Raw genomic sequence first — 14955 nt, forward strand, 5'->3', positions numbered from 1 at the left:
TGCAGAGATGCAAATGCATTTAGTCAACGTCATCCGTAGAGGTTAGTTCACAAGATTTGACGGCAAACTCTGGCTAAAACAAGATACTTTTTCAAACGAGTTATTAAAAATATCGATATATCATTTTTAATTTAATAGAAATAAGAAATTTTTTTGTATTAAAGTTCACGCAATAAGAAGAAATAATATTTATCCGTTTGCAAAATTTTTCATTTCGTTCTATTTAATATCCATCATGTATGATTATTCTAATTTTCCTGATTGCAGTTGCTACTTATAGTGGAACAATTAAATATCTCATTAAACAATTGTTCAAATTGTAGAAATAATATGTTAATAATTTCAGTACGTCTGGAAACTATATTGGAACTATATATCTACTTAGATACATAACGTAATTGTTATAACTATTTTCGTGTTTAGAGAATTAGAAATTCGAGAAGCGAGGAATCGGTCAATTATGCCCAATTTCACGTAAACGCAAACCTCAAAACAATCCACGCAAATTCATTTGTCACAGTGGATTACGTTCAATCAATTGGAAATTTAATAATGGGCAAAATGTGATTTTATCGATTTATTTCTGATTAATTTTTAATTTATTTTAAATATAAAGCAGGAATGTATTTCGTTCGTTGTAAGTATTTGTTCATTTCGCGTCATATCGACAATGTGAATAATAATCGATAAAGAAAAGTCGTGTTAAATATGTAGGCTTAACCAAAAACGAATATAAATATTGTGCGAATTCTTTTCTTAAATGTTAATCAAGTTAAGATTAATTAAATGGGTACGTACAATTTATAGAAAAAAATAATCATACTCACGTTAATTTTTTTTTTTTGATACAGTAATACAAATTGAATATACTTGGAATGGCATATCTCTACATCGATCGACTAAAGAGCGATTTTCAACGATCCGATTTTTACAATCCACGCACGATAATATACAAAAGATGGTGTCCGCAAATTATAACGAAATATCTAAATAGTGAGAATTTCGATGATCTTTACGTTTCAGAAAACGTCATTCAAGTCAAAAACTCTTCTATGCATTTCATACCCAAAGTACCAAAAATTTTTTCGATCGGTTTACGATTAGATAACAAGGATAAAGATGATATAAATTCCGTTCAATTTTGGGTCAATACTAATATCAAGAAATTTTTGGAACAATATTTTAGCTTTTTTCTAAGGTATTTTCAATTTTTCTTTTTTCTTGAATCTTTACGTCATTATCGAATATGAATTAAAGAACTATTTGCAGATACCAAAATTATTTGCATATTTTATTGGAACCGAATGAAAATAACGACCAATCGAACGTTTTCTATTTCACTTCTTTCAAATCGATAATTTCGAAATGTTCGAAAAATATGAAAGAAAAATCTCCCGAAAAAACTCGTGCTCGAAACTCAAAATGCATAATGCAACATTGCAAGCGATGTTGTAATTGTACAGCTTTACATGATTTTCAATTACCGACAAAACAAAATTATTCGAAATTAAAACCGTACGATAATCAGTGTATCAATCAATACAAAATAGAGAATTCTGACACTGGTTCTATTAGCAGTCAAATTAATGACGAAGAATCGAATTACAAAGTAATAATACCTACTAAATACTTATCGGACAAGGAATATGATTCTAAATATAGCTCACGTACGTCTTACGATGATCAAATCACGAAAGAAAGTTATTCCAAATTAAAACTGCACGATAATCAGTACACCAATCAATGCAAATCTATAGAAAATGCCAATATTGTTTCTACGATTAGTCAAATTAATGACGAAGAATCGAATTACAAAGTGATAATACCCACTAAATATGCATCGGATAAGGAATATAATTCTACACATAGCTCGCGTACCTCTTACGACAATCAAGTGACACCACAAAATTATTCCAAATCAAAACCGCATGATAACCAGTACACTAATCAGTACAAATTTATAGAAGATACCGATACTACTACTGTCGTTGGTCAAATTAAAAATAAAGATTTGAATTATAAAGTGATAGTACCTACTAAATATTTGTCGGACAAAGAATATAATTCTAGATATAGTCCGTGCATCTCTTACAATAATCAAATTATTAAAATAAAAAGAAATGCTGGTTGTCAAACATCGGAAAAGTGTAAGTCGTATCACACGTACAAAAAATCAAAGAAAAAAATTGAAAGTAGTAAAAAAAGAAGTATCGCTTATTTTTCAACGAGCATACCATCTTCTAAGGATATCAAGACAATATTCGAAACTAATCGAAAAAATTTTAACAATGGAAAGAGTAGAACAAATTTAGAGTTATTAGAAACTCAATATATCAAAGAAATAAATAAGAATAAGAACAAGAAAATAGATAAAAAATCAAAGAAATACGATAAAGAGAATTTGATACGAAAAAAGAAAAAAAGTCATATAAGCAATGATAAAGAGAACATATTTAAATTTAAAAATGATAAAGAAATAAGTACGAGAGAAAAAGAATTAAAAAATGAAAAGATGCTTAAAAATATTGAATCAAACATCGATTCTGAAATTTTCTTCGATTGTAATAGCATGCCAAATCTTACGGACGATAACCTTACGAAAATATTTCGAGAATATAATGATAGAAACGAACGGTTAATGTTAGATGAAAATGGAGATTATGTATTTCAAGAAAGATTAATTAATAATGTTAAAAATAACACCAACGTGTCTGCTTATGATGACACAACAAATTTTTCAAATAATAAAAATTGTACGAAAAATAAAGAGAAGATTATGCTTGATAATTGTGATATGATTAAATTAAACGAACCTTCGTCAGAGATGAATACGTCATGGAGATCGCAAACTTATTTGATAGAAAATAAAACTTCCGAACTAATGATTCTTGGAAATGTAAAAAAACGATTAGAAGAGGATTACGATGATTATTTTTCATTATACGAAATAGATGATGATACACATGATCTAGACAACGATCTTTTTCTTGATGCAAAAAACTCAAATGATATTTTAGAAATTGACAAGCCTTGCATTGAAATTAAAGCGGATTATCATGCATCGCAAGATAACCTCAAAACTTTAAAACAATCTATGTTGACAGCATCGATAAAAAAGAATCAAGAAATGAAAGAAGTAACGCAACAATCGATACGTACTTTAATTTGTCCGTGTTCTATTTGTTTTTTAAATTCGAATTTGAATAATAAGCAAAACAGTATTTATACGGCATTAAAAGAACGTGAGTGCAGTTCAAGCTCATCAATCGAATATTGTAGTGCCAGTAATATTCCTTTATCAAAGAAATCTACTCAAAATAGTTCTTTCAACACGATATTTCAAACACACTCGGTGGATACTGCTGTGTTATACGATGATGACTTGAAGAAATCAGAGATACAAAATAATTGTTTTTTGAACGATATTTCATACGAAGACGACAACACGCTTCACGATACTAGGGAATTTTTCGATCGGACGTTATTAAATTCGTATATGATGTGTTGCTGTCAACGGAACTCGACACCAAACTTTTCCAAGTCAAAACTGGTCACAGAATCGTTGGATTCTGGAATTTTAACCGATTTTTCACGAGATCAGCTTCGAATTATATCAGACGAACAATTTTGTGAGAAAAGTGAAAAGAAAAATAGAGGTGAACGAAAATGTTACACGAAGAAAGTGGATTTGTTGCCGACCTTTGATTTCAATACGGATAGCAGTTATTCGGACGATTCGCTTAATCGAAGGGTCGATCTTGTGGTGAAAAAATTCACAGAAAATTTGATTCTAACAGAAAGAAAGGCAAGAATCAAATTGAGGCGGATGGAGAATTCTACGAAACGTAAACAAATAAAGAAACAATGGAAGAATCGACGACAAGTACGTCTAGAGATTATTTTGAAACAAATTAGAAAAAATTTGGGAAAACAAATAAACGTGATTTAGGGATGTATCGTATCAAAGCTCTTTGAATAATAATATTAGAGGTAAAATTTATAAGAAGGAAATATAATTTGAATATATATATATTTACAGTATTGTTCAAAAATTATTTGGATAATAATAATAAAATCATTTGAATTTGAATTGAAAAAAATAATATCTCGAGAAACAAGTGTGATTTAAAATTTGAAATTGTTTAGAAGTAAGAAAGATATGTATACCTATAGCATTGTTATTTAAATATTTGAGTCAAAATAATAGATACAGATAATTGTAAATGAATTTTTTATATTATAAAATTTTGTATAAAAATTATGTAAATTATAATAATATTTAAAAAAGATATACGGATAAAATCTCTAATTTCAACATTTATTATCATTTTTATATTTAAATATATTATATTTATATATGATTTTATAATGTATATATATATATATTTAAAAGAAATATATTCAAGATAAAACAATGAAACGAAGTTTTGTAAAATTTTATAAATATTAAATATATAAAATTATTTTTATTATTTTTTAATCGATGTATACAATCGAAAATAATATAGACAATTACAAAATACAAAATCAAAAAAGTTAAAACTCTAAAAATTAATTGTAATTCAAATAACTATAAACAATACTGTATGTATAAAATAAAATAGTAAATTTTATAAAAATTTTTAAATTTGCATATTCGTAGTGTGATACAACTCTGTTTTTTTATTCAAAAAATTGATTTAGATTTATAATCGCATAATTCTATCAATTATTATTACAACAAGTATAATAATATGTTGAAAAATAAATAATTGATATAAATAATTAATAATAGATACAGAATATATTAGAACATATTCCCAAACGAAATTTTGTTTGTAAATTCGAGCCTTCTCCATGGACGAACGACGATGATTGGGCTATAAATAATTCTATGCAACCAATATGCTCATTCTCTGATTCTGAAATCGATCCTTTATAATTTATTAAAAAAACTTACACATTTCAATTTTATGGGTTTCTATGAAACGAAGCAAAGATAATCGAGATAATTATTCTTCGCACACACGTACGATCTATTTTATTTCTTAATCATTTTCACATTCAAATAATCTTAATTAATTAATCTTATATTTGAGTTAAAAATTAAATAATTTAATTCTTTTTTTTTTCAGATTTTTAAGTTATCTACAACTCAATTGATACCAATTAATTAAGGATTAATTTATGATTAGAAAATTTAAGAGGCATATAAATATATATGCTTTTTTTAAATATTTAATTAAAATAATAGAACCAAATAATATTATGAGAAAGGATTTAAAAAAATTTAAAGATTTAACATTAAAATTACTCTAATATTGAAATGAAAAAAAATCTTGAAATCTTTCATCTTGCCATGATTGGTAATTTTAATATTAAAAAATCTAAACCATACTTTCAATTAACTTATATTATATTTGTTATTTTTTTTTTTAAATTAATTAATTAAATTAGTTCATTCATTTTTAAATTATTCACAATTCAAGGATATTAATTAAAGATTATTAATTATGATTAGAAAATATAAAAGGCATAAAATTGTTGTGCAATAGATTTTTAAATAGTTAAGTAAAATAACAGAATCAAATAATATTATAAAAAAGAAATTTAAAACTATTCATTTTGAAATCTTTTCTTGAGTGCCATGGTTTATAATTTCAATATTAAAAAGAAATCCAACGACTTATTATAATTGTTTGGCTCTGAGAAGATATACTAAACTCAAACGAATTATCTTAAACTTGCAGGAAAAGTATTGCACCTGTTCACAAGCAATAAATTCACGGATCTTTCTTCCAACGCACGAATAAGCAAACAAAACGATAAAGAAGACGAAATTCAATGAAAGGACATTAGGTGGAAAGTCAGTGAAAGGTCAAAATGTTTGGACGCGGCAACAATCAAAATGTAGAGACACGTTGATTCTCTGGTTGGTCCAAACGGAAGTTGGACCGTTCATTAGACGAGACTGACCGCCTCTGTACTGTGGTTTCCTTTGAGGGGAGTCGAAACGAGAGAGCGTATACTCGATAACCAGCCGAGCGGAAATGCATAAACGACCAACAGACAGGTCTTTCCTACGCTCTCTGTTCGAAAGGAACAAGACTACATCCTTCTCCTATCTGTGTATCGGTTGTCCGACAAACCATTTCTCTATTAAACGAGGGTCTGTTGGAAAAACTGACCGTCGCTACTGGACGACACCGATCAAAAGAAATCTCGGTTTGCGTTTGTCAACTGGATGCTCTTGATTTGTTAGAAATTACTTTTCTTTCTTTTTTCTTTTTTTTCTTATTTCCGGAAGGCGTCCAGTTTCTTTGTTTCTTTTGTTTGTTTGTTTTTTTTTACCATTTTTCCTTGATTTATATAATATGAAACTTGGAGTAGCTAAGAATGAAGAGTGATACTTAAATATTTAATTAATAGTTCTACGAGTAGTGATAAGTATAAATTTTGGCAAAAAATAATGAAAGATACTTAATGAAAAGTACTTGTAATTCAAATATAGTTAAAAAATAATTTTTATATAAAATTATAGACAAAAAATATAGGTTGTTAATTTTATAAATTATAAGCAAATTAAATTATTAATTAAATTTGCCCATAAAATTATTCATAAAATATTTTTATAAAAGTAATACACACATTAATTAGTAAACATACATAATACGTCTACGTTTCATGACGTAATATAATATATTGTAGAACATGTTAAGCATTTGTCATAAGAAAAAAAAAGGAAAATAATGTTATACAAGAATGAAATAATTAGCGCAGAAGTAAACAAAAAATTAGAAAAATTCGAAAATAGGAAAATTTATTTATCGTTTGCATAAAATCATTTTGTTTTATAATTATAGTATTACGATTTCCAAAATATTCTATATATTCTATATATTTATTCTATATATTACTATTATTTAATGTTATTCATTTTTTTATTTTTTGGTTATTTAATTATTGTGATTTGTTGAATTTATGTAAAAACTTTTTAAGAAAGATTGAATTAATTGAATAAATAAAATATTTATTTAAAAGTTCTTTTGTTGTATTACGTAATTTTTAATTATGCTACAATGTTAATAATAAAAATTCTAATATCACGAATGATATTGAATTAAAAATACAATCGTTAGATTTCCAAGAATGCTTTTACGCATGTAGAAAATCAATATCCATTGTTACTAAATTTTGTATGCATAAGACAAAACCTATAATCAGTTGTCCTTGGTGAAGGCGTGAATCCTTAACATTTTCTATTCTTTATAAAATGTTCTCAAGGGTGTATAAATGAAAAAGCTCTATGCGAATTGCTTCATCGTAGTTTTAGTCGAAATAATTTATATTTCTTATTAAAATTATAAATATTTTAATAAATTATATTTCACGAAAAAACTTTGCGTAAATGCATATATATATATATATGAATTAAAATTAAAATTGAAAACATTTTGAAGAAAAAAAAAGTTTGAAGTATTTATTTTCGATGGTATCAGTCTCATTTAAATTACAAAATCAAATAAATTACAAAATAAATAAGATTCCTTTAAAAAGATATTGCGTTAAAAAAATTACTTTACATTATTTCGGAAAATTTCATTAAAAATTTCATTAAGAAATTTTTCGTTTTGATAACTTTTTAGCTTGTGTAAGTGCAGAGACTTACAATTGAGAGGTTAGGTTGAACTCGCATAAGGCATATAGATTACTCTTGTGATTGAAGGTAAGTAAATACTTACATATATATATAGTGCTCTAATAAAAATCACAGTTGGAAGGAGCATAATTACTCAAGTACACGTGGTAGCGGATCGAAAGAGACAGAGAAGGAAGAAAAGAAGAGCAAGAGGGTGAGATGGTTAGGGTAGAATGACGGTTGGATTCAAGCATTGGAGAAATCCGCATTCACGTAAAGGAGGATCAGCCGTGGAAAAGCATCTTACACCGAGTCTACGATATCTAATTCCCGAGAGTTCTTTGATATATATATGCTCACACCAGTTCGTTCTGTCGTAGCAGAAGAGAGTCTATACAAAGGGAGAAATAAATATCACGGTAATCTCGAATCCACTATATGGGACACACGGAGATCTTCGACGTCTTCGTCACCGTTATACACGACACAAGTCATTGGGAACACCTGCTTTTTAAGCAGGGAGCGTATGTACACCTTACCAATGATTATGAGAATTTTATTCGATTTATAATACGATTACTCTATATAATTTAATATATTATCGTATCTTAAGAAAATAAGAAAACTTAAATAACGATGATAATGCAATTTTTATATTTATTTATTATTATGTAAGAAAATCAAATGGCTGCACAAAGGTTATTCATTTTTATATATATATATCCTACACGAGACATACCAAGTTGAAGAAAATATTGCCAAGAGAATCAATTGATCCATGAGAATGGTCGAAGAATGTGTGAAGGCTGGAGACATCCTGGGGGTTCGGGTCAAAGCAATTTTCGGCTTCGGAGGCAATCGTGTTCTAATACCCCGAGATAAAATAAAAGCAAAGGCGACGTGCCCTTCGTGAAAGCGATTTCACACGAATGGCAAATCTCATTCTCGCGAGTTGATTTAATTTTAAACTTTTCAATTGTCACTTTCGTTTGATTTTTTATTTACGAATATTTTTATACATAGATTCTGTATTAAAAAAAAAGTATTTACTGCATAGTTATTTAATAATTAATTAATGTATTTTATTGTATACACGAAAGTTTATAATCTCCAGAGGCTTGAAATCTTCGAAGAAAAACGTGCTTTTAAAACGATTGCACAGAATTTGTTCATATGTTACCTTTTATATGTATTGTACGATATATAACAGATTTGCAGGAAAACGTACGTGAATCAAGAAGATATTCGGAATGCCCGAGGCGAAAATTTCTCTCTTCCGAGAAATCCAATGTGCCAAGGAGTGGCAAAGGTTTCTGAGACGTACTTTCCTAAAGCTTTCACAGTTATTATCCCACAGATGTTTGTCGTTTAGGAGATATCGAGGCGATATTGTGGCATCGTGCACTATACCCGCCGATTGTTTACCTAATGATAAAAGCGCCGTATTCTGTTTGCACAATCGTCTTTCAAATAAGATTTTTCAAATACGACTCGACCTTCCATTTTTTCTGTAGTAACACCCTTATTCTTTTGTTAATTTCTTTTATTTCTATAAAGAATAAAGCAGTGATTTTTTTTTAAAATACTACTTAGATATAATTTCTATAATTTGTTTTAATAAAATATATAAGAAAAATTGTCATTTCAAATTAATTTTAATTATACGATGGAATAATGAATTTAATTATTCTAAGTTTTAAGATAAATTAAAATCAATTATTTAAATGATGATTTAAATAACAATTTTAAAAAATAATAACTTTTTTCAGAAAATTTTTCTAATAGATACTATATAGAGACATATATATGTATATGTGGAGATAGATACGTATGACATGCCAAGGGGGAGCTTCCCACGGGAGAAAGCGATTCTGAAAATTCTTCGAAGACACGTCGATAAAGGACTATACCGCTACACTCAAGAGAGCTCCTCTTCCGCTCTTCGTCTCTCTTCTGCGAACACTTTCTTACCCGAGGAAATTGTATTTCGACGAGGAATAGCAAAGCGAAGATGACAAAGTCACGAAGAAAAATTGCGAAATTGCTTGCTGCAGTGGCGGCGCACTCTGGATACTTGATATACCTAACCTCTTCCGAATCATAACCTCTTCCTCTTTTATCGATCGATCAATGATAGAAAGATGAAAACAGACAGAAGACGAATAACAGTAAGTGAATCTTCTGATTTCGACAGAATACCTTTTCGAATACTTGTGTATCCTTTTGACGCCTTAATGTGCTAGAAATGTATTGAAAATCAAATTCTATCCTTCAAAGAGGAACTGCGAAAACGAAATTTTATATATGTGAAAAATGTTATACATAAATGTTATACGTATATATATATATATGTAATACTGCTACAGAAGTAAGAACGCACTTATTGCAACGATGTGTTGATAGTTTTATTAATTGAAAAGATCTTGTTTGATTCTATATCTTACAATGTATTTTACAAACATTACGACAAATTATTCACACAGAATTTTACACTGAATGTTATATTTTCACTTGTTGGCATCGTACTGAATCGGAAAAAAGAAACTACAAAAGAAAAATTGCAAAAGATGTTACAATTAGTTTAATATTCAGAATAATTTAAGTACTTACCTAGTAAACTACATAAATTAATTAAATATATTTATTTTCATGTCGAAAAAAAATTGATAGATATATCTTTTCCTTTAACACTTTTATAAACTAAAATGCTATAGATATTTACATCAAATAAATCTTTTCAGATTTTTTACACAATATCATAGTTTTAAGAAATAATGAAAATAGAATAAAAATGATATCAAATTTATATTTACTATACTAATACTAATACTAATATTTCCTATAATTTTCTATAATTTATAAAGCTCCATTCAGAAAGTTTCTATCACAAAAGTTAATAAGAATTTTTTACGAATATAACATGTATGAAAGTCTTATTACAAAAGAAGGGGAATTCATGTATGATTGGTAGATTTAAAAAGCCCATCATATGGAAGCGGGAATTTCGAAAAATCAGCTTCATGGATTTAATGGTCCCTGCTGAACGGCGAGGGCGCGACAGATCTCTTTATTCGAGCGGCACAAAGGCACCACGCAGATTACAGAGCTAGCAATCCCTCCTCTATGGATTCTACAGTAAGGCATTATACGAGGACATGCCAAGTAACGTGGAAGGACATCATCCCTGGACAATACTGACTTAGATCATTGTGTATCTATATCTGCTTTATTGATCTTTATGTAGGTTTCATAGAATCAATAGAAATCAATTAGCTTCGAAATTGTGATGATTAATTTATAAGAAAGTTAATATTTTATATATATATATATAGATAATAAGAGATAATATCATTTAAAATATGCAAAGAAATACCTTGTAAATTTATAAAAATTTGAATCTAGAATATTTTATTATATCAATTTTATTTCATATCAATATATGATGAATATATAGAATAATTTAACATAACATTGTTATAAATAAAAGTAATAAGAACTTAAATTCTCTTTCTATCATTTATCACTGTTTACACTAAAACAATAATATTTTTAATAGAAAAAATTATTTTAGTAATAAATACTTATGTAAATTAATCAATTAAAGATTTTTAATTTAAAATAAAAAAACTTAAAAAATCGAAATTAAAAAGTTAAAATTAAATAAAAGTCTTAATACAAATATTCTCTGCATTAAATAATTATTACACGATGTGAATAAAGTAGTCATTAAATAGTGATAATTCAATTTCAAGGTTTGTATATTTTTGAGAAATGAAATTTTCTATATACAGTTATAAACAAAAAGTAAATATATTTCGAAACTAGTCTAAGTCACATACAATCAATTATACTTGCGATTTTGAAAGTGTGCGATGATGCAAGCTCACATGGACACGTTATTATTATACATATTTATATATAAATGCAAGTGTATGTTTTGCAGACAAGATTATTATATCTTATTATATCTTGTCATTAAAAAATTTTATGAGTTTTTATTACACGAATAAAATAAAATTAAATACTAAATGCTTATTTTAATAGATGAAAATCTTTTTGGTTCATTTGAACGAACACGCAATCTTTTGTGCTATCATAAATGGTCTATTACTATACCATCTTGGTATATTTGTTTCTTTCAAGTTTTTAATTTTCAAATACAATAGATATGCATTGTGAGTTATAATATACTTAATTGATTTTCAATTACTTTGAATAATGTATAAATAATTCATTAAAAAATATATCACACAATATAATTCGACAAATTTTTTGTAACAATCTAACTCATACGTATGTACATACAATCGTTTCATTGACTACCGTGTTAGAAATACATAATTGAAGATATAAGCTAACTATACAGATAATTTACTCGTCTTTTATCACCGACAAATTTTTACTTACGTGCTAACCTTTCTTTCATACATTTTCCAAAGATAGTAAATATCTACTTATTCACGACTAGCCCTGACTAGATATTGTTTTATTAACATTCACAGCGTTCATCTACGTTTATCTGTTAACAGTGTCCCACTTTCTTCGTGCGTCTGTTAAACGTTGCTTGAATATGCTTTCAAACTATGGTAACATACATAATTATTTTAGTGACTTTTTGAAAATTCTAATTACATTTTGTTATATCGAATGAATTATGTGTAGACGATTATTTTTATAAATATACAGCAATCACATGATACATTTACATATGATGATTGTTCTTTGTAGTTTTTATTATTTACTTAACCTTAAAAAGATACCTGCGCTTTTCATTCTATGCTTGGACTAGATTATACTCTTTTATTCTAACGAATAGAATAAAGGATAATGCAAAACTGAAAAATAAATAAACTAAAAGTTATATCAGTGATTTAAAATAACATTATTATTAAAAAATTGTTTTTGTTTTTTTTTTTTACAATTCTATTTTTTTTATAAACAATGTAATAATTTTATTGAATTAAAAGATTTCAAAAGTTTGATTGTAACAAATAATAAAAAGAACAAAAAGTCCTGTGAAATTTTTAATATAAAAAATTGGAAATATCTTAAAATTTCTTATTTTAAATCACCTTAATAAAATAAATGACAAACGATATAATCTATATAACTATACAATAATTTAATATAATAACATTCGCACACTCATTCACGAATTTATGATATACCTATTAGATATTGTTCTTTTATCGGGAAAAATTATATAAGCATTTGAATTGTTCATCTCGAGAAAATAATTCTTTATTAAAAATTTTGTATCTAATATAAACCATGAAAAAAATATAGATATTTAAATTTCAAAGATTCAAATAAATATATTTTAATAATTTAAAAATTTTCCTGCCAATTTAAAACATGTTAAATTTATGTTAAATCAACTATATATTTGGATGTGATTTCGTTCTTTGACTAGATAACTGCTACAATTTGGCAATAATAATTAATTTATATATTTTTCCGACTAGAAATTACTTAGAAACAACTCTTTTTATATATGCGCATTTTACTTAAGTATACATGTATATCATTTATAAAATTTATATGTTTAAAAAATTAAATAAAACAACATTTAATATGTGTCAATGATTTCATTAGATATCATTCAATATTTCTTTTATTTCCTACCTTAACCTTTTAACCAATAAAAATGAAATAATTCGATATACTAATCATTTTAATTTTTTAAAAAATTATATATTTGTTAAAAATATTATTAAAATATAAACTATATATTTATTATAAACAAAATGAATTAATTTGCAATATTAAAATAAAAATCATCTATGAAATATTTCATCGAAAAATTATACCGATTAATAGGTTAAGTGTTCACAGCAGGACTAATTCTATTACTATGAAGTATCCAAATATACACAATTTAGTAATTTTTTTTATTGCATCTAGCGATAATCAGAAATAATATATAATATATTTTTTGATTTAAAGTCATTTATGAAAGTTTACTGAAATCTATTTTTAATGATTAAAAATTAATTACTTAATTATTTAATTCTATATTAAAAGTAACCAACTAATAGTTGGTGACCCTGTCGACTAGATTTGTTCGTCTTAAGTATCTTTGATGTTTAGCTGTATGATCACGATCCGATGGATCAATGATTCAATCGGTGATTTAATCTAAATCCTAAAAAATACCTATTCGAATAACGTGCGTTCACTTAATCTAAGATGAAAGATGACGGATCGCTTGGATAAATATTACAACACAGATAAATTGCCAGGTATGCAGTATATGTATGTACATGCATAGTCACGGTTTATAGCTGGTCTCTCCCACTATCTACAGATTTACATCATACGTAACGTCGTATTAACCTTGTTACTTCGCTACATTTAATTCTATGCAAATTTACAGTTCAATTTGTCGTGTCGTTCGCACGATATACCTATGTTCTGTTGCAACGATTATTGTCTCGAATTTATGAGAATCGAAACGTCGCTTTCAAATGATCGTTATTGAAATATGTGCTTGCTTCTTTATTATGCTTCTAATATCGTTTTCAACGTCTTTTAAAAATTATAATCTTAATTTACAGAAATGACTTTATATCAATAATAATATTATCTTAAATCATTAATTGTGTTTATTATAGTATTGCAGATTTTTTTATCAATGATAATGTCGGCGTTAAACAATTACTATTGAAATTTATTACTGCTTGTTTCATTATACTTATTTCTAATATTATTTTTATGTTTTTTAAAGGTAAAATGTATTATTACAAACGTTCTTTATTGATAATTTTGTTTACTTATCATGCATTTTTATTTCTGATATTTTCGAATGCAGTTTTTTAATACTTATGTATTCGAAAAAGTATTTTTAGAATACATAATAGAAATTTTCAGATGCAAAATGTATTTAAGTATAATTATTATTATTATTTTTTAATTCAGTGAATATTAAAAATTTTTTCAGAATTTTATTATCAACTATACTATACGAATATTAATAATATGAAAACTGTAAAAAATTAATATAAAACTAAAAATATTAAAATAAAATATTTATATCTAATTAATTTTCGAAAAATGTTTCTATTATTATCTTATCTTCGAATTTTTATAAATAATAATAATTATTTAAATCTTTGATAGAATGATTTAAAATAAATTACACATTTATCTGCGTTATTTTCCGTATAAGTGTAAATTTAAACTTGAAATTTATCGCACAAAAGTTGCACCACGAATTTATTTATTTTATAAAAAAATATTAAAATTGCACGTATTACAAACTTAACTAAAAAAAAAAAAAAAAAAAAAAAAACAAACAAAAGAAAAGGAAAAACAAAAGGAACAAAATTCTTCTCGCT

General features: G+C 26.3%; 1 protein-coding gene across 4 annotated transcripts; it reads left to right on the plus strand.

Moving 5' to 3' along the window:
• The first annotated feature begins 494 nt into the window (after positions 1–494).
• On the plus strand, positions 495–7022 carry LOC116414130 (uncharacterized). Of its 4 annotated transcripts, none has more exons than XM_086911122.1 (6): positions 495–637; positions 852–1198; positions 1270–3883; positions 4775–5008; positions 5115–5345; positions 5730–7022. In XM_086911122.1, the coding sequence occupies exons 2-4, from the start codon at positions 876–878 to the stop codon at positions 4919–4921; spliced, it is 3084 nt and encodes a 1027-aa protein (XP_086767248.1). In that variant the 5' UTR covers positions 495–637; positions 852–875; the 3' UTR covers positions 4922–5008; positions 5115–5345; positions 5730–7022. The 4 variants fall into 4 exon arrangements, with proteins under 4 accessions (XP_086767248.1, XP_086767252.1, XP_086767251.1 ...); XM_086911124.1 differs by having other exon boundaries at positions 510–790; XM_086911126.1 differs by lacking the exons at positions 4775–5008; positions 5115–5345.
• Positions 7023–14955: the final 7933 nt, after the last annotated feature.

Source organism: Apis florea, unplaced genomic scaffold (assembly GCF_048593485.1).
Source record: "Apis florea isolate Af1SG1 unplaced genomic scaffold, ASM4859348v1 contig_3203_pilon, whole genome shotgun sequence".
NCBI classification, from domain to species: Eukaryota; Metazoa; Arthropoda; class Insecta; order Hymenoptera; family Apidae; genus Apis; species Apis florea.